General features: G+C 39.9%; 1 protein-coding gene across 8 annotated transcripts in view; it reads right to left on the bottom strand.

The window, feature by feature from the left end:
• LOC116905664 (neurexin-3-beta) overlaps positions 1–20668 on the bottom strand; it is a 525628-nt gene that overhangs the window by 345084 nt on the left and 159876 nt on the right. For all 8 annotated transcript variants that reach the window (XM_032908640.1, XM_032908642.1, XM_032908645.1 and 5 more), the window contains exon 2: positions 19382–19563. In XM_032908640.1, coding sequence (XP_032764531.1) covers positions 19382–19563 — 182 coding nt within the window. The remainder of the gene's footprint in view (positions 1–19381; positions 19564–20668) is intronic.

Genomic DNA, 20668 nt, shown 5'->3' with positions numbered 1-20668 from the left:
TAATGGTAGGAAAAATTCCTACTCAGGAAGATAATTTCTACTATAAGCATCCAGAGTTATTCTATCGGTAGGCTGAAATCCATGGGCTCACTTTAACAGTACTCCATTAGCTTTCTATATCATTTGGTCTATTTTTTTTTCCTGAGTCACAAAAACGGATTAAGCCCAAATTGGAGGTAATCCTTTCCCTTGATTCTTCCTTCTAAAATCAGATACCCACAGCAATACCTGGGATATGATTTGCTGTCCTGACCTCCCGAGTTTAGGAAGGATATTGAAATATCAGAGATGCTACAAAGATAATCACACAAGAAAGGAGCCCTACAAAGGCGAGAAGATAAAACAGATGAGGCGAGGGGGTGAGAGCTAAATTTATAAAGTCTGGCAATGCAAAGACTGCAGGGGACTTGATCACAGCCTATAAATACCTTCAAGGTAACAATATAATTGAAGAGAAGGAATTATTCATAGCCTCAGAAGTTGATAAGACTTGAAGCAATGGCCTGAAGCAATGAAAAAGGTTGTTCAGGTAAAATTGCCAGGAGGTAGGGGAAAAGGAACTCTACTATCTGAGGGACAGAGCAGGCAAAGCAATCCCCAGAGGATACACCTGAAGCATCTTAATAGAGACAGTGCAAAGCTCTTGAGGATGAAACAGGGATTAACAAGTGTGCTCTTCTGTGCTCTTGTCAGAGTTCAGAGCTCTCAAAGGCATACCTGAAAGATGGCCCCCTTCAGAGAAGCACAAAGCAATCAGAGGTTTGCGTGAGGACTCCTCATTAGAGCATCATCAGGACAATAATGACACTTCAATACCACAACGTTATGAATTAAAATATAGAAAAATATCCTTTCCTACATTCTGTATTCAGTATTATATTGGGGAAATGATACCCAAATTTGTAAATGTGCATCACTGTGCATACATATGCTAGATTCGAATGTGTGGGCCCAACATGGTGTCTCCTTAGGGGACTGTAGTGTAAAAGTTAACATCCAAGATCATCAAAACTAAGGGTTAAAGGCCTCGATAAGTACATGCCAATGCCTAGTGTACTTATAGGCAAAGAGACATGCGCGTGAAAATCATCTCTTGTTAAATTAGCTGTGCTATTCAGGGGTTGGGGATTTAGCTCAGTGGTAGAGCGCTTACCTAGCTGTGCTATTCAAAATGTTTTAGAGCATGGTTAACATATAGTGTGTGGATGTAGGCCCCAAAACTCCTAGCACAAATTCTGCATGAAAAGGATCCTAGAATCAAATGTTGAAGGGTCTCCCAGGCAAGGAGTCAGAGGCAGGACCTTCTAGCAGGACCTGGCTGTGATTGGAATGACTTAACAGTATCTTTTTCCCCAAATGCCAGTGGTCCCACACCTTCGATTGACTTCAGTTGCATAGAAACATTGGCAAGGTATAAACAAACAGTCTTAATCTTTAAGAAAGTTTGAAAATGTTAATGTGTGTATATAATATCCAGATTTACAAATAAACGTGTATGTCCTATGAGGCCAATGGAACACCAGCTAGACAATATTCCTAAAGCCTGTGCACTGACCGATGGAAGACAAGAGACACTGTGAGCAAGGGCTGTGGCAACATTAGGGGGAAGCAAGCCCCTGTACACAGCATCACCAGGAACTTGGGAGAGAGAAAGAAGGAAAGTGTTCTTGCCCTTTTACCTATAGCTTCTAAGAAGAAAGGATTACAGTGCCTTTGTTCTATTTTGTTATCTCATATTACCTTATTTTCTTGTGTGGTTTAAGACAAGCTCACACTACAGACAACACAGTTGCCCCATTAGAAATAAATAAGGGAGTCCTCTACCCCTGGAGGGATTCAAGATACTATGTGAAAATCGCTGATTATTTTTGGGTTTTGTTTGTTTAATTTTTAAATATATATATATATATATGTACATATAATGTACAATATATATATTATGCAGAAACACATACATACACAAACACACACAAACACACACACAAACACACACACACACACACACACACACACACACACACACACACACACACACAAGTACAGGTGCTAGAGTGGCCAGAGTTGGACAATCCCTCTGGAACTGGAGTTAGCATTGGTTATAAGCACCCTCAACCACTGAGCCATCTCTCCAGCTGAAGGTGTTTAAATTCAAGAAATTCTTCATTCAGATTTCTAAGATGGCCCCTGATAAGTATCAAAGTTTGAGTTCATTATCCAGTGTTGTTCAGTATAGACTTGAGACACATAGAAACATCATACACCCTACTATGTGAAACAGACTGTGATCCCGTGGTTTTGACTTCCAAACCGTAAAGACGTCACTATCCACAGTGTCTTTTACCAGTTTCCATCACACACAACCACATGCACAGCCTTTGGAGTGACTGCTCAGTATTTAGGAAATTAATTGTTTTCTTGAAGAGAAGGAGCTAGACCTTAGTGCGCATGCCTGAGAAGGGTAGCCTACCTCTTAAGTTAGAGTTGAGGTTGATGTCAGAAGAAATCTTTGTTAATATATTCTTTGTAGAATACCTTCAAAAGAGAAGTGATCTGTAGAAACACTGAACCATTACTATCCTACCTTCTAGGACCTCTACCATCCATCATTCTTTTGTTTTCCTTATCAAAAATAGATAATCATGGCTACAGGGACAGTTAATTAAGTTTCTAGTTCCAGAAATAGACTCTTGGGATTTGGTAAATACTGAGAAGTAGAGGAGGCACCTTGAGCACCACTGGGAAATACTCTTCCTTGAAATCTTGCAGAGTTAAATAGAGGAGGAAGATGCCGAGAAAGGAAAGAAAACATTTTCTTCAGAGCTGACTTACTGTGTCTGTGTTCAGTCCAATGTTTGTGCATGTTTAATGCACACACACAGCTTGATGGAAAAAAAAAAAACTCATACTTTTTCCTTTGCAGTGTTTGGGTGTGAGTCAAAAGGAAACATGTGTTTCCATTCTGTTTCTTGCAGCTAGCTCAGTCGAGCAAAGGGAAACAAACCTAATTCCTTCCTCCTTAATACTGAAAATGTACGTTGACAGGCAGGGAGGGACAGTTACTAGATCAGTAGTGTGGTATCCCTTCTGCCAGGCCAAGAAAATAGGAGGGAAATGATAACTGTCTGTTCCTTGATTGGTCAGGGCTTCATTTGATTTGGTTTGGGATTTGATCTTTTCTTCTGTCAATGTTGCTTGCACGCCTCAAGCCTGTGGTTTGTTTTTGTTTTGTTTTGCTTGAAGTTGCACTTCGCGTGCTAGGCAAGCATTCTGCAGTCGAGCTACATGCACAGCCCCCTCTGGCAGTTTTCTATCTGTGAAATACAGATGAATAATCAGACGAAAATCCGTACAACGGCAAAGTAGAATCATGGGGATGGCCACGTGATTTTACAGAACACAGAGGTGGATTTAAAGCCGCATTGCTATTCCTTTTCGTTACACTTTGGCAATGAAAACAAACTAGTGTGGTCCTTGTGGGTTAGTGACGGAGCCAGCCAGTGATGGAGCCAGCTTGTGACTTCTGTTTTGAGGCTTTTGTTTGTCTTCACTCTAAGTCCAGAAAATGCTTACTTAGCTGGCAGTTTGAGAATTAGAAAATATAAATGTTGAAACGGAAGATGAGTGGAGGGTCTCTCAAACTCTTAACTGGTTAACTAATGAAGCATGTGTAATATCACATTGTCACAAAGTACAAACACAATGTCAAACTCTGGCTCTGGCTATGTCTTTAAGACTCCCCCACTAGAATCTACACTCCTTAAGGATGGGGAAATCAGTCCATTTTTCTTGCTCCTTTCTGAATCCCAAGCCCTTAGAGCAATGCCTACCATAGCAAGAGCTCATTGAAGCACTGTCATTTGGTTTCAGTAAAATAAGTGAGTGATGTCTGGTGTATGATCAATTTTAATTTGTTGATACTGTCCTTCCAACTTGTCTGTGACTGAACCTAAATTGACCTGTTCTGTTCCTTGATATAGACTCCTCTATCTGTCTTAAACCCAGATTCCATGGGTCTTTTAAATAGTTTTTCCAAGGAAATGCATGCTTCTTGGATCATTCTCTGTGGAGTCATGGCGTTTTAGAAAAGGACATCATTTATACGTCACATCAAAATTCATATTCATTTTCATTTTTCACCGGTCAGTACTGAATTTCAACTTTGATGTCTACCTCAGCAAAAAACCCTACTGATCTAAGAAGCAAACATGAAAGTCTATTAACCTTAGGAATTAGGCTTCCAGTCAGGAGCAAATTAAACAGAATTTGCTCCCACTTCAATAAATGTGATTTGCCCTACAAAGGCCTACCTTTCAAGCTTGGCCTACCATCTGCTCCTAGATATTAGAAGCTAACAGAGCAGAGAGCAACAGGCCATGACTGCCAGGAAGATACCAGTATCTGGCTTAAATATGGAAATATAGAAAATTAAATACTAACTACAGAGAGACTAAATGCGTTTCTGCATTACTTGAGATCATTTAGGATCTTCCAGCAATTATATCTGAAGACTTCTATTATGACATTTATCATCCACTGGGATATGAAATTGCAGTTGGACAACAGTTTCTGTGCAGATGTATGAAGTTTGAAAGGATTTATTTTGTAATTTGGCCACTGAGGTTATGTCTAAAGCCCTTCAACTACCATGTTATATTTAGAAACTCAAATTTGGTTTCCTTTGTCACATAGGAGTATTAAAGTAATATGAGGAATAAGTATCATTTAAAAAAAAGAAATGCTGGGAAGTAAACAGGTGTCAGATAAAATAAAATTGTTGCTTTCCGAATATAAAGATTGTATCAAGCCTGGAGAGGTGGAGCAGCGGGTAAAGGTACTTGGAGTAAGAGCCTAGGGACCCGAGTTTGATTCCTGGAACACATGGAAACATGGGGTGAGGAATTAAATCCACAGATTTGTTCTTTGATATTTTAATACATGCCCATCCCATAATACAGACACATAGACAGACAGACACACATTTTTTCCACATTGTTTTAATAAATGACTTAGTTGTAGCTCCACACTCTGCACTCATCCAAAATACAGTTCTACATTTCTTTAGCTTGGGGTAGTACTGGGACTCAAACCAATGCAAGCTAGGAAAATACTTTACTTTTCAGCTCTACCCTGACTTCCTTGTTCAATATTTTTGTTGGAATGTACTTAAATAGATACCGTACATCCTGCTAAATGTACTATGTCTTACCTATATTACATATAAGCTTTCTTAAATTGAAGACTAGTTGTAGAAAAAAAAACACAGAGTAATTCTATATATATCATTAAGGTCAAAAAACTGGCAATCTTCTTGATCCTACCAAGGCTGGACTCCCAGTGTAGGGGAATGTCGGGGGTGGGAGGGAGCGCAGGAAGGGGTTGGGGAGGGGAACACCCTTACAGCAGAAGGGGAAGAGGATGGAATATGGGGCTTATGTCCAGGAAACTGGGAAAGGGAACAACATTTGCAATGTAAATAAAAATATTCCAAAAAAAATGGCAATCTTTACCATTTTTTTTTCTTATTTTTAGCATCTTCAACAGGTTGGTCACCTACTCCTTGGAACTTTGATACATTGATGTAGAACATGGAGCTAGTCCTGTTGACTTAATCATGCTGCAGAGATTAAGTGAGCTGATCCAAAGGAGACAACTAGCACATTTCCTACTCAATAAGTAAAGTACCAAATCCAGACACAATTACAAAACTATGCAGGCCATCAGACGACAGGAGCTCATAGCCTAGAATGACCAATGAGTCAAGCTCTTTGCAAAATAGTTTACTCATGCATGTATAGTAGTTTATATTTAACAAAGAGGTAGATAATTCTATCACCATCAGGGGAATCTGTAGCTATCCAAGCTAAGATAATGACAAGGGTAATTAAATTCTCTGCCTCATTGCACACCATTTTGGACATTAGGGGATTTGTTCCTTCGGGGATGACAATAAATTCAAACTGTCCTCCCAAAACTGAGGCTCCAAAGGATGAAGTGCAAAGTCGGAGAGAGCATCTAACAAGGATATCATCCAAGGGGCATGGGGTGAGCAATTGGACCACTTACACATTTGCTTGTATCGGACCTGCCACCTGCCTCTTTGCCAACTCCTGTGAAAGGGAAATATCCTTCACAGGTTCACATGTGTGAACAACTTGTCCCCAGCTGATGGTGCTAATTGGAAAGTTGTGGAATTTTATGGAGGTGGAACCTTGCCGGAGGAAGGAAGTCACTGGGAGCAGGCTTTCCGTCTTTATGGACTGGCCCTACTTCCTATCCACTCTCTCCATTCTAGTGCAGATGCAATGTAACTCCTCAGCCTCCTGTTCCTGCTTGCTATGATGCCCCTGCCTGCCGCCATGTCTTTCCTGCCCTGTATCCCCTGATACTGAAAAATTAAACCCTTTCTCTAAGTTGTTCCTGTTGGGATACTTTACCAGTATTGAGCAAGTAACTACAACACTGAATTTCTTTTCTTTTCTTTCTTTCTTTCTTCTTTTTCTTTAGAAAACAGACTAATTGTAATACATCAAAGGATTTAATTGGAGAAAGCCATCACTTTATAAAACAAATATACACTAATAAAAAGCACATAGTTTGATCACATTAACATATCTTTGTTATTTTTTCCAGGTGCCTGTCCGCAATTATAGTAATTACAAAAATGAGGATCTCTCTCTCTCTCTCTCTCTCTCTCTCTCTCTCTCTCTCTCTTTCTCTCTCTCTCTCTCTCTCTGTTCTTTCTAAGGGAAGTAGGTATACCAGTATTATCATAAAAAACAAGTAAATAGTCCAGTGAGATATTTCAATGGGTAAAGATGCTTGCTGCCACGTCAGAGGATGGTCATGCACCATTCCCCATGTCCAAGTAACTCAATGAAAGTTTTAAAAATATTTTTAAAAAGAAAAGCAATTATGCTCATTTTGTAAGTAGAAACATAGGTATATTCTCTCGTTTATCATTTACACAATCCTATGAGGTTGTGAAGATAATATCTATATTCCCACTATGTATGGAGGGCAATTGCAACATGATAGTGGTAATAAAAAGAGGTGCTGTGTCCTCTGGATCTCCTGTAGTAGCTTCCATGGGAAACAACAAAGGAAGAAATAAAAATAATCACGATAGGGCAGAAATGAGCAAGTTTATATGTTAATAACTATTAATCAGGGCAAAAAGATATCACATATTACGGAGACATGAGTACAGGTTATAGAACGCCTGCTCGGCCTCTACCTATGTTTGAAAACCTCTCCCAATTTCACTGAATTCTGTAATACTTTCCTATCTGGGTTATAGTCTGCCTCTAGCATTTTCTTCTCAGCTCCCCTCCCCTTTTCTCCTTTCATTTATAAATTTACTTATGAATTTCCCAGGTTTCTGCTCAGTTACTTCTCTGGAGATCTTAGCAACTCTCAAAGCTTCAGCTGTCATTGAGGGCTGAGCTATTCCAGGTTCTAACATCATCTCTGATATTTCACATGAATTCCCTACACATTTTCAATTTGATACTTCAAATAGTTGACTTTTGGTTCTCTTGTATATTATGTCACCTGAGTTAAACACTTATTTTATCATAAAATTTTTATGGATGCCATGGTTGGCTATTTTTTGATGACACACTTTTCCACATTCTGTATATTTTTCATTTTTCTTCCTTGCTGTAGAGTGACTGAAATGTCCTGTGCTTTAATATTCATTTTCTTCCTCTTACCAGTAACATCTAGTAAGTCTCAAAAGATATTTTTCTTGGACCTCTGAAGCAATGCTGTTTATTTCCTCTGAGCCTATTAAAACACTATTTTCCTCTAGCAAGTCCAAGCTGTCCTCTCAAAATTAAGAATTATACATTCTATATTTAACTATATGTATACATGTTATATTAAAGAAAGCAAGAGTAGCAAGTCTGAGTGGATTAAGGATCTCCACATCAAACCAGATACACTCAAACTAATAGAAGAAAAAGTGGGGAAGAGCCTCAAACACATGGGCACTGGGGAAAATTTCTGAACAGAACACCAAATGGCTTATGCTCTAAGATGAGGAATCCACAAATGGGATCTCATAAAACTGCTAAGCTTCTGAAAGGCAAAGGACTTTATCATTAGGACAAAACAGCAACCAACAGATTTGGAAAAAATCTTTACCAATCCTATATCTGATAAAGGGCTAATATCCAAAATATACAAAGAACTCAAGAAGTTAGACTCCAGAGAATCAAATAACCCTATTTTAAAAATGGGGTACAGAGCTAAAAACAAATTCTCAGCTGAGGAATATTGAATGGCTGAGAATTACCTAAAGAAATGTTCAACATCCTTAAGTGTCAGGGAAATGCAAATCAAAACAACCTTGAGATTCCACCTCACACCAGTCAGAATGGCTAAGATCAAAAACTAAGGTGACAACAGATTTTGGCAAGGATGTGGAAAACGAGGAACACTCCTCCATTGGTGGTGGGATTGCAAGCTGGTATAACCATTGTGGAAATCAGTCTGGAGGTTCCTCAGAAAATTGGATGTAGTTCTACCTGAGGACCCAGCCATACCACTCCTGGGCATAGACCCAAAAGATGCTCTACCATATAACAAGGACACATGCTCCACTATGATCATAGCAACCTTATTTGTAATAGGCAGAAGCTGGAAAATATCTAGATGTCCTTCAATAAAGGAATGGATACAGAAAATGTGGTACATTTACACAATGGAGTACTACTCAGCTATCAAAAACAATGACTTCATGAAATTCATAGGCAAATGGATGGAACTAGAAAATATCGTTCTGAGTGAGGTAACCAAGTCACAACACACCCCCAAAAAAACAAAAACAAAAAACCCACATGGTATACACTCACTGATAAGTGGATATTAGCCCAAAAGTTCCAATTCCCCAAGATATAATCCACAGACCACATGAAGCTCAAGAAGAAGGGTGACCAGAGTGCTGATGCTTCCATACTTCTTAAAAGGGAAAACAAAAGTATTCACAGGAGGAGATATGGAGACAAAGTTTGGAGCAGAGAATGAAGGAATGGCCATTCAGAGCCTGCCCCACCTGGGGATCCAGCCTATATACATACAGTTACCAAACCCAGACAATATTGTTGATACCAAGAAGTTAATGCTGACAGGAGACTGATATAGCTGTTTCCTGAGAGGCTCTGCCAGAGCATAACAAATATAAAGGTGAATGCTCGCAGCCAACCATTGAACTGAGAATAGGGTCCCCATATTCTCAACATCTAAACATATATACATATATATATATATATATATATATATATATATATATATAGAGAGAGAGAGAGAGAGAGAGAGAGAGGAGAGAGAGTATGTAATTGCTGTAATGAAACCAATTTGGTAATTCTAACTTTAAATTTTTAATTAAAACACAAACTGGGTATGTCACCTTCTATGCAAAATTCAATGTCTTCCCTTTGGGGGAGCAATCTACCATCAATACATTATTGAAATCCTTCCAGCTAGACCTATGAGTTTCCTGGAAAGGAAACAAAACATGCCTCCCCTTGTCTACTGTGGATGAAGTCCTTGCTAAGCATTCTGATATAGGTTCGTATAAATCGTCACAATGGCCTACAGGCAGCATTACAATTAGGACCTGCATTTTAGTGAGCAGTCGAGTGATTCACCCGAGACTGTGGAGCTAGTTACAAGCCCAGCTAAAAGTGCATAAGATCCTATGTGCCTCTCCAACACCAGCTTCTTTCTCCTCACCCCTACTGCCTGCCTTCTCTCATATAACTCACTATATTCAAACAGTCCTCCTCAATAATTTGAAAATGCATCGTACACTACATTATAATGGATTTATATTCAAGCTAGCATCTTCATGTAGAGTATTTGTCCAGGTTCCACAATGTGAAATCGGCCCCACCTACGTACATTTACAAAACCTTTACCCCGGCACTATTCTCCTTTTACTTGGCATATAGCTAATTGTGTGTTAAAACTGAATCATAGGAATAACTGCAATTCTGGAGGTTAAATTTCATGACTCCAACAATTGCAAATAAATTGCCATTTAATAACTACGCGGTGAATTAAAATGATCATAATGATGTTTCTACTCGGAATCTTGCATTGGTAATATAATCATAATTAAGCATCAGGATGGGGTTTGAAAGCCCAGTCCGCTGTTTATTGGCAGTAGTATTCGGGCAAAATTGTCTGGCTTCATTAAACCAGAGTCACCTCATTCGTAACATGAAGATATTAATAGTGAGTGCCCCGATTAGAGAAGCTAAACAAAATTCTTACTAACATCCTGTACACAAGATCCTATATTTTATTCATCAATATTAGTGGTCACAAGAACGATGAGAGTAACATAGTGTCTTTGAAAAGTGCCTTCTCAACTAAATGTCTGCGATAGCCATCTATCCATTAAACTAGCTGCCATGCTACAGAAAACAAGGCGAGAAATGTAAACTGAATCGCAGAGGTTATCAGGAGAGTCAAATATGGACTATAAAACATAATTGGCAATCATCCGCTGTCATCCTGAGTCTGAAATGACCATGGGATGAAGGTTGGCTCAGATGGATCAACAACAGGACTTATCCAAATGTCTTCAAGTGATTCTAGGTTCCAAAGGTGTCTTCTCAGACTGGGAAAGTCAGGTCTGGCTGCCAGTAGTATCTTTGAGGCGAATTCAGCTCTACAGTTCCGTCAGCCATCTATCAGTGAAACACTAACAAGCTAAAACCAATGGCAATGGCAGCATCAGGACCAGAGAATATGATGCTATGGGGTGGGAGGCTAATGAAGTTCCCCATCAATGCGCTCCATTTCCATGCCTTCTGAATGCAGCCAGCGATCTAAAATCCATCATCTGTAGCTTCGGGGTGGCAATGAGTTATTGCTTTCGCAGTTGCACTGAACAATACCCCAGGAGTAATGACTAGTAAGTGTAAGCGGTGGGACAATGAGATAATTCATCTCCCTGGCGTGTCCAGCAGTGTTCAGTCAGGCTTGCCATTACGGCGCACCAGCACCAGCATTCACTTGATGGCATCTGGAGTTAAGCCAGCATGTTGCATTTTAGTTTTCTATGTCAAGAAAGCCTCCACTAGTCAGACCTGTTTGACTCTCTATGTTGATGACCGCAATCACGAAGGATATATGTCATTCAGACTCTCCATTTTGTGGTAAAGATTCACTCTGAATCACAAACGTAGACTATGTTCATTTATGTAAGTGGCTTTTGATGACATAATGTTTCGGGTTTTGTCTTTGCACAGGCAGCCCCAGCAGCCTTGCAGAAATACTTTAAAAGAAACTTTACGTTTGTGTTACTGGCTTTAAGTCAGTAACAGCCTGACTGCTGGGAATTACATGCTACTTAGGTTGAGATCTCAGAGACACGATTTAAATGGGACCATTGTTTAGGAGAATAAGGCAAAAATCATGCATGTCAATAGAAAATCCGTTTTTGACTGAAAGCTCAATCTAAGACAAGAGTTGGGCAAGAAAACTAAGTGCAAGTGCTAAGACTTATTAAGTGTGTGTGTGTGTGTGTGTGTGTGTGTGTGTGTGTCTGAAGTATGTGTAGTATTTTTTCACAAGAATGCAGGTATGTATGCATGCTGAGAGCAGAAGCCAGATGAGGACATGTGTGTCTCGCCTTCACTCTTTACATTATTCCCATGAGATAGTCTCTCACTGACTTTGAACTAGGCTGGTAGCCATCATCCAGAAAGCCCCAGCCATTTTGATGCATCTATTCCTCACATATCTGGGTTTAGAGGTGCTCACCTGAGCAAACTCAACTTTTACAGAGTATCCTATGTTCTGAACTCATGTCCGCATAGATGCACAGTTGAACAGGTATCTGTCGAGCTGTGCCTGTGTTCTTGCATTCTTAGGAGTTCACATTAAGTCAGGATTGTTCATAGACTTCCCAACACACAGCACCTTGCCTGGCACAAAGTACGTGCTCAATGTATACAATGGATAATCTCCATAAGATAAGTTATCTTAATCCAAATGTTTGAAGCTTCATATTATTTAGACGTTAAGGGACTTGAAGTGTCCCAGTCTAGAGAACACTTGAATAAATGAGAAATGGGGAAAATGAAGACATTTGGCCCTTTACTCTCACAATTACCCACCAGACACCAAATATGCTGTCCATGCTTTGTCAGGTCAGTTTTATGACTGCATTATTACACATTTAACTTGCATAATAAATTCATTATTCATTTTCTTTCACATTTTAGAGCATCAGGATCTGTAAGTATTTTTCTATTGTTTTGGTTTCCAGTTAAGGGCAGCTGCTATTCATCTGCATAATCTGGATACATTCGTACCAGGAGCTTGGATTTAACAATGATTTGCCTCAGCTTTATTAATCCCCAAGTAAAGGATCACACTATATGTGTCTTTATCTGATATGACAGCAGGTCCAAGCTCTTTGGATGCTAGCCTTAGATAAGGGATTTCCTGTCTGTATCTATTTCTTATTGTGGTGGTTGGTACCTATGATAGTGCCGTGCCCCCTCTTTATTTACATATTCATTTTTTGCCTTTTTTTTCCTTCCTCCTCTATATCTCCTCTTTCCCATTTTTTCTCTGCAAAGTAACAGATTTCCATTTTATATGGGTGATAAAGTGTGGACACCAAGTTACAGAATGTTATACATTCACTGTGAGTCCAGAGCCCCTTGAAACGTTGTAGTGAAGGAGGATTGGATCACAGTGCTTCACTTCACAATGCATGAGAACAAATGCAATCTAATGAAGGGCGAAAAGAGCAGCAGGCTTTAACATAGCCTGTGATCTATCCCAAGATTCTATTAGAGACAAATTCTATATTCCATGTCTTATGCTAAAATATCACCCCAGATCTCAGTGTAGATGTGGGGCCCTAACTCAGATATCACTCCCAAGATATTTCAGAAACTTGGCTCTTGGTAAGATGATAGATTTGCTATTGTTGTCATTGTTGTTTTTGTCATTTTGTTTCTTTGCAGACAGGTCTAGCAGACTTAGAAACATATTTTCACAGAAAATTTTTGTTGAGTTATAAAATGCATTTCTCTGATTGTTGCTGATGTGTGTCTATGCACACACACACATGCACACACACACACACACACACACACACACACACACCTCATTTTACAGTCATCACATATTGGTATTTCTTCAAGAAAACTGCCCTTCTATATTTGTGGAAGTTTTGTTGGTAATAGACAGCGTGTAGATAGTTTATTTTGATTGATCTTCAGGAAAAGCTGGCAACATAATCTTTTTCTTTTTTATTTCCTTCTCAAAGAAGAGGCCAAAGTGCCAAATGGTAGAGTCATCTTCACAAATTGACTAACTTACTTCATAATAACAGTATTGAGCCTTCAATCCGAAGCGTTCGGTTTAAAATTGAGATCTGTGTACCTGGCGTGCTGCCCTCAGATCCATGTATGGAATGAAGGCCAACAGACTTTGAAGGAAGCCTCGTGTACAGATTAGAGATTTGGGGAAACACTCAGGGTCTCCTGTGCACAGTTACCTGTGGTCCAGTTTACATAATCCTGGCTCCCATTGCCTTCTCCCAGCTTCCCCAGCTCTGCTGGGATGGCACAGCTAAGCTGAGAGCTGCAGGGAGGGTGCCCAGCAAGGCCTCTCTGCACAAATGGCTAATGATCTGGAAAAGCTCCTAAGCCCAGAAACCCCAAAGAGGCCTTTTTCACTAAGAACAAATAGCAATGAAAAGGATGGTGATCCAACCTGCAGTGCGCAGCACTCTGTGGGAAATGAGATTGCCTCTGTTGGACACCTTTGTGTTTCTCTTGTTCTCTTCTCCTGCACTACCAGTCTCTAAACAGCTATATTCCTCTGCACTCCACTGGACATCTCCCTAAACAAAGTCGGGAGTCCAATACAGTTCTGTCAATAGCCAAATCCAGGAATGAAGCTGAGTTAACAGCCGTCTAACTTCACTGAGAACTAACCTGGCAGATGTCGATGCTTGACTGTAAATATTCACACAGAGACAGCCAAAATGAGGCATCCAGGGTGAATTTATAGACGCAATAGACCAGAGGAATAGACCATTTATCACATTTCAGCTCGGCTCTCTTTTTATTCTCAAGGAGTCCCTTTGAATATCATAAATTGTAGAGAAACAATATTATACAAGACAAACTTAATAAATACCCAATTTCCACACATCTGACCCAAGAGATATTACCAATAACGTTTCTGGAGGATGCAGTTTGGGGAAGAAATTCTGCCACTGTGGTGCAGGATCTGCCAGGACAGTGTCTCTTTGTCCTGCCTGTCTTAGCTTCTGCACAGATCTGCATTGCAAGTAGGGACAAAAACTGTTGGACGAGGTTATAGATTCTTGTCAAACAAAACAGATGTCCTGACACATAAATTTTCACTATTCCTGAAAGGCTCATAATTAAAAAATGAATCCGAGAGGATTTACTGTAAATTACACACAGGGAGGAAGAAATTAATATGTCTTCTCTACACCAGCATTAACTACACAGAGAGAAGCTAATTGCTGCCCAGTTCCCTCCGACCTTCTGCTTAATAGGTGGTGAAAAGACGCTGTCAAAAGCTGCCCAGGAGCGAGCACAACACTTCCTAGCAATCCTTTATGTGATCCTAGGAAGGTGAGCATAACATGACACAGTTCCAGACAGCGTAGATGGGGGATAAGAGGCAGATGTCACTCACAAGTAACACCAGCTGCTGTCCAAACGCTGAGCTGACTAACTCAACAACAGATTTCACTGGAGGGAAACTTATATTTGAAGCAATTATTTGCAAAGATCCCTCGGCCCCAAGAATCTCGTTTTATGAACACGAACTTCAACAGAGACATCCTTTGGCCCTTGCCAAATGCGTCCCATTCGTGATTTCATTAATAGCGATCGTCAGCAACAAACTGACAGAAAACACTGCACCACAGAAGCACAAACCCCAGAACCCCCGACAAGGAATGTTAGCCAATCTGAAATAAATGGTTTCTGATTCCTAAGTTATATTGCTCCCTTGTTCTTTTAGGTTTTCGCTTTGGCTTCTTTCGTTGAGGAACCCAAGCTTGACATTTTAAACTTGGATTGTCAGAGGCCGCGTAAGGAAGACCTGAGGTTTACAAAAAAGCATCAAAAGTACTGGGGCGCTTCACTGTCTCCGTCAGGAAAACTTAGGATTTATTCAAATTATAAATGAAAAACAAAGAAAAAAATCATGCCTAGAGCATGTACACCCATCCCCCATCCCCCACCCCTTCTCTCTACTTCTTCCACAATTAACATCCAGAGTAAAAGAATGTCACTTGACTCCATGAGGCCCCAGGGGAGCACACCCGAAGCAGATGCCTGGCCCTTGTCTCATGTCATTGTAGCTTATCCCACTGCTCTGGTACAACAATGTACCCCAGACTTCATGTATTAGAAGGTTACTATCCAATGAAACAGTGTGTGTGTGTGTGTGTGTGTGTGTGTGTGTGTGTGTGTGTGTGTGAGAGAGAGAGAGTGTGTGTGTGGGGGGGGGGGAGAAGCTCATTAGAGGTGGATTGATAGCACTTTTTAGGGAAGCTTAGAGAGTGGGTTCCCTCTCCTGCCATGGCAGAGCACACGCTATGGCTGGGTATACAAAGTATTGTTGTGAGAGCTCAGCTCTGTAGCCCCAATCAGCCAGCATCGGGATCTTGGACTTCTCAGTTCTCCCTAACAAATCATTAGATGTAAAACCTGTGATTTATTGATCAGTCAATGGGATGTGTTTTAGTGCCATAGCACAACATAAACCAAGACAGATGCCCACATCTTTCTGCATGTCTGTTATTACTTTCCTTGTTTCAGAGGTGAATTAGCCAATCAGCAAGTGGGCTGGTGTACTGAACATACCAATCTCAAAAGAAGAAATACAAATAGCAAAAATTGTTTTTATTTTTCCTTTTCTTTTTAAAATGTTCAAATGTCTTAGCTATGAGGGAAGTATGAATTACAACTCTTCTGAGATTTCATCACTCACTAGGTGGGTAGGCACTATCAAGAAAAATAAAAACAAATGATGGAGTGGTTGTGGGAAGGAGGTTCCGTGTCAGGCTGCTGGTGACAGTGTCAACTGCTATGGGTATTATGGAAGTCAGTAGGTAGTTTTCTCAAAGCACTTAAAATAGTCCTGGGGAATTGCTCAGTCTTGGAGCACTTGACCAGCATGTATGAGATCCTCGGTATTGCTGATAAATAAGTGGAAATATAATTATGACGTGTACTAGATAAATCATTCCTGGGTAGATACTCGAAAGACCATGTCAATATGCCAGAACCAGACTTGCATATCGGGATTTATTGTAGTTCCATTTAGAATAGCTAAGGAATAGAGAGCTTGTATGTGTGTCAGCAGAGAGATGGGTAAACAACATGTGGTACATGTATACATTGGGATTACATTCAGCTGTTAAGAAACTGAAATCATGACATTTGCCAGAACAATTAAAAAAAAACTTGAGACAATTATACTAGAAAATTTATCGGACTCAGAAAGAATGTTTTCTCTCATATGCAGATTCTAGATTTAAAGTATGAGGGTGTGTGTGTATGTGTGAATGTGTGTATGTGTGTATGCGTGTGTGTGCGTGTGTGTGTGCGTGTGTGTGTGTGTGTGTGTGTGTGCAGATTATTTAAGTAGAAGAGGGACTGTGATATGAAAGGACTGAAAAGAAGGGAATCCTCATTTTTACAAAAATATACTTTTGTGTTCATCTGTTATGTCTATCTATACATGTTTTTGTGGTTGCTTGCGAAGGGGAAAAGACTGTTTAGTCTTGAGTTGGGAATACAGGTGGTTTAAGCCAACCAGCATGGATACTGTGGACTGAACTTGAGTCTTCCTGAAGAGTAACAAGTGTTATTTCTGCTGAGCGACCTTTCCTGTCCCCTGAGGAAAGGATCTTAAGGAATTGGAGAGGGCTGCGGAACAAAGACTTGAAGAAGAGCACAGTACGATGTCATACACATAAGAAAATACAAAGATGAAACGTTCTAATGTGCATGTCAACTTAAAATACAAAAAAATTTAACTTTTTTTTTTCAAAAAGAAATGTTGAATGAAGTCTTTTGACTCCTGTCCAATTCCTTTGGCTTTCTACAATGACTCCTAAGTGCTTTTCTCTTGGAATAGTTTTCTTAGAACGGTGAAACAAACCATTCAGCAGATGAAACCATTCTTTGTAATCTGCAGATGTCGAATGAAGCATCCTACCCAGTGTTTATTGTTTTGCTTTCCCGAAGCCCCTGGTTAACTGTTCAAAGTAAAAGGTTGGGACTTACAACAATCTTTTGATTTTTCTACTCTGATTCTTTTATTCTGATTGTGCTAAGGAATACAGGAAAAAAAAACAGTCTCATTAGCAGATTAAAAATGCTTTCAAAAGACTGGAGCAGTGAAGGGAGGCATGCTTATTAAAAGGTCGTGGGCAGGGCAGGTTTACTTCGGAACTGTGTGGGTTTTCACATCGCAATAGGAAAGATGAGTAGTTTATATAATTCCTACCCTAAGCTTGTTAGGAAACCTCTTTGGGGAATTTTCAGAGTCTTTTATTAATAGCAGAATCACTGATTTACTCCAAGGTGACAGTATCTATTCTGATGGAAATGTCTGTGTATTTTTTACTTTTATAAAAAAATAATATATTATGTCAAACTAAAGAACAGCACTATACAGAAACCATCTGCTAACCAATATAAGACAAACACGTGTGTATTGCTTGAACGTCAGAACATGGCTAAAGGTATTCACTCTGAGAAATTCTCAGTATCCACAAATGACTTGTACCAACACCCTGCGACATCCCAAGCAAAATACCAAAGAGAAAGACAAAACCTTTTTCTTCAGAGTGAAGGTGTGGTACCAAATATGAAGGCCTAGAAATGGGCACACTAACGGCCTATTTTCTCATGGCGAAAGATGTTTATGGCTAGACATATTTTTCTTAGGAAGTCACACTGAACTGGAAAAGAGAAAATAAATCATCATGAAAAGGCAACTGTGCTCATAATAATAGCCTCGTTATCACTGCCATGAAATAGTCATTAAGTTACGTGCAGTATGAATCTCTTGGAGTTTTGTAAATGACGGTGGTTCTTGGAGGCTAAATAAAGATAAACTGTAGTGACTATGGCTTCCTCTCTCTCTCTCTCTGATCCTTGGCACGGGTTTTCATACTGTTTAAACTCCAGCTCCTAGCACCATATGGTTCCTGAAGTATCTGAGAGAGAATTAAAAATCTGCAACCCAGTTCCACATTTACTTATGACTAGTGCTTTTTGGAGCATGAGGGGAGAGAGTCTTGCTCTGCTGTCTTTCACCTTGGGGCTGGAAGGAACATCCAGCTTAAGCCTTGTACTTCTAGCTAGGGCTACGTCAGGATAATACCAGAACACAGCCGTGGCTGCGCCTGCTCCTGTGGACCCAACTTGTCAACTCCAGGTCTAGAGATAGGCATATAAAATCTACACTCTGCTCTCCTTCCTGGATCTCAGGATTAGCAAAAACTTAGATTCAATGATTCCCTGTAAATGCCCCTTTTCCTCCATTGTGGAGATTGGGACGAATCCCAGATGGTCTTTTCTTCGTAACTGTTTTTCCCCTCTGGTATTTAAACTGAATCCTTAGTGCTCCAAATTAAATCCATTCTTTCTAGCCCTGTCATCGCTAACTAATGAGAACGATTCTTCTTTCTGCTCTCAGTGGCTAAGCGTGGGGTATTTACGGATGAGAATCATATCTTTCTTTAGCCTACTTTCTTAACTGTAGACTGCACAGGTGATAAAATGGGTTAATTGTTGCTATAAAAATATTTTCTATCCTCGTAAGAAAGTAATTTTTCCTCCCCAAATCATTTTAATTTCTTTGTTTTTGCCCAATACTCTTATGATCTGCAGGGATCGGGGAGTAAAACTCTCTACCATCATAGACACAGGATCTACAGGAAAATGTCAAATATGCAATATGCATGCATAATTCCACTTGGTCACTGGGCCCTTTCCTCTGTGTCACACCCCTTTGCTACAAAAGCCACCAAGATTTATGAATAAGTTCTCATTGGAACAGAATCGCATCTTAAAAGCAGACTAGCTGTGTGTAGTAAAACCAACAGACTGTATGATCTGCGAAGTCCGTAATGCTGACATGCTGCCCCTTTAGAGAAAGTTTACCAACCCTCTGCTGGCTGTCCATCGTAGCCCAAGTGAGACAGTTTGTATGTTTGAAGGGAGTCTTTGAAAACAATGCACCTATGTTGCATTTATGTAAAAATTTTCTCCTGTGTTTATCTAACAGACACCTCAGATCGCCAGGAAGATAAGAGAATCGAGCCCAAGGCTAGGCAGGTACTCACTATGTGAAGCTGGAGAAAGTCGCCAAGTCCAGGGGCACTGTCGATGCGTACTAAGATACCATCCTTCACAGTGGTGCTGAATCCCACGGCGAGGCGGTCAGAGCGTGTGCTGGGTCTGTCATTTGCTGGCCAGGTATAGAGGATGAGACCACCGCTTTTCCCAAAGATATATGTGGCACCAGCTGTAAAGGGAAACAGAAAGGAGACATGAGGGCCACTGTATTATACATTGCCTGATCTAGTACTGCAGGGGACAGGTGTGGGAGAAAATCTTCTCACACCGGACAGTGTTTGGTTACTAAGAGAGATGACATCCAAAGCTCAAAAATGCCCATCTTCCCACATTAAGGATGCTAGCAATGGGAATGAATAATCAAACATATTATTGAGAGATACTCAGTATTTTCTGTTCCTAATGCATAACAGTGGATATACTGACTAATGAACTTTGCTACATGTTAACAAACAACTTTCCCTCTTCTGGAGCAGCAGAATGGGTCTTCCATTTGGCCAAGACAGGCAAGAGATAGACACTTTGTACCCTGGTTCTTGCTATTAGAATAGTCTCATCAGTAGAACCAGCCTTTTCAGGGGTGCATTACCATAAAGCTGGCAGTGTAGAAGCCCAAAGGTACAATTGCTTTCGAAACCCACAGAAATGAGTGTGGTCTTGTAGCAGAAAGTGATGTAGGTGAAACAATATTTCTATGAAATGGCTGGAAACTAATATTTAATATTTCAAATTTGGGGGTTTGGAAATTATATATATATGTATATATATGTATATATACATATATATATATTTGAGATAAACTGCATCTGGGGCTCAATTGTAAACATAAAACTTGTTTTGTAGGTTGGGGATTTAGCTCAGTGGTAGAGCGCTTGCCTAGCAAGCGCAAGGCCCTGGGTTCGGTCCCCAGCTCCGGAAAAAACAAAAACAAAAACAAAAACAGAAACAAAAAAAACCCCAAAATTTGTTTTTGTTTATTATAGAGTTTATATGCAAGAGCTGCAAATAACTTTAGACATGAGTTTTTAGAGTGTCTGTGTCTTGACTATCGTGATCTATCGTATGCAGTCAAATGTGACTATTCCAAAGCGGTAAAAAGGTTCACTAATTTTCAACCATTTTTTGCATATTTCAAATGCGGTGTTTCTAGAAGTGATCTAGCTGGATGGCTCGAACAATTCATGTGTTTATATTGCAATAGACATGCTGAAAGAAATTATTTCGGTAGTCTTTAAAGAATAAACATTCTCTCTCTCAGTATTTAACTGGTAGTG

Source organism: Rattus rattus, chromosome 7, assembly GCF_011064425.1.
Source record: "Rattus rattus isolate New Zealand chromosome 7, Rrattus_CSIRO_v1, whole genome shotgun sequence".
Classification (NCBI taxonomy): domain Eukaryota; kingdom Metazoa; phylum Chordata; class Mammalia; order Rodentia; family Muridae; genus Rattus; species Rattus rattus.
This window is presented reverse-complemented; position numbering and strand designations above follow the sequence as displayed.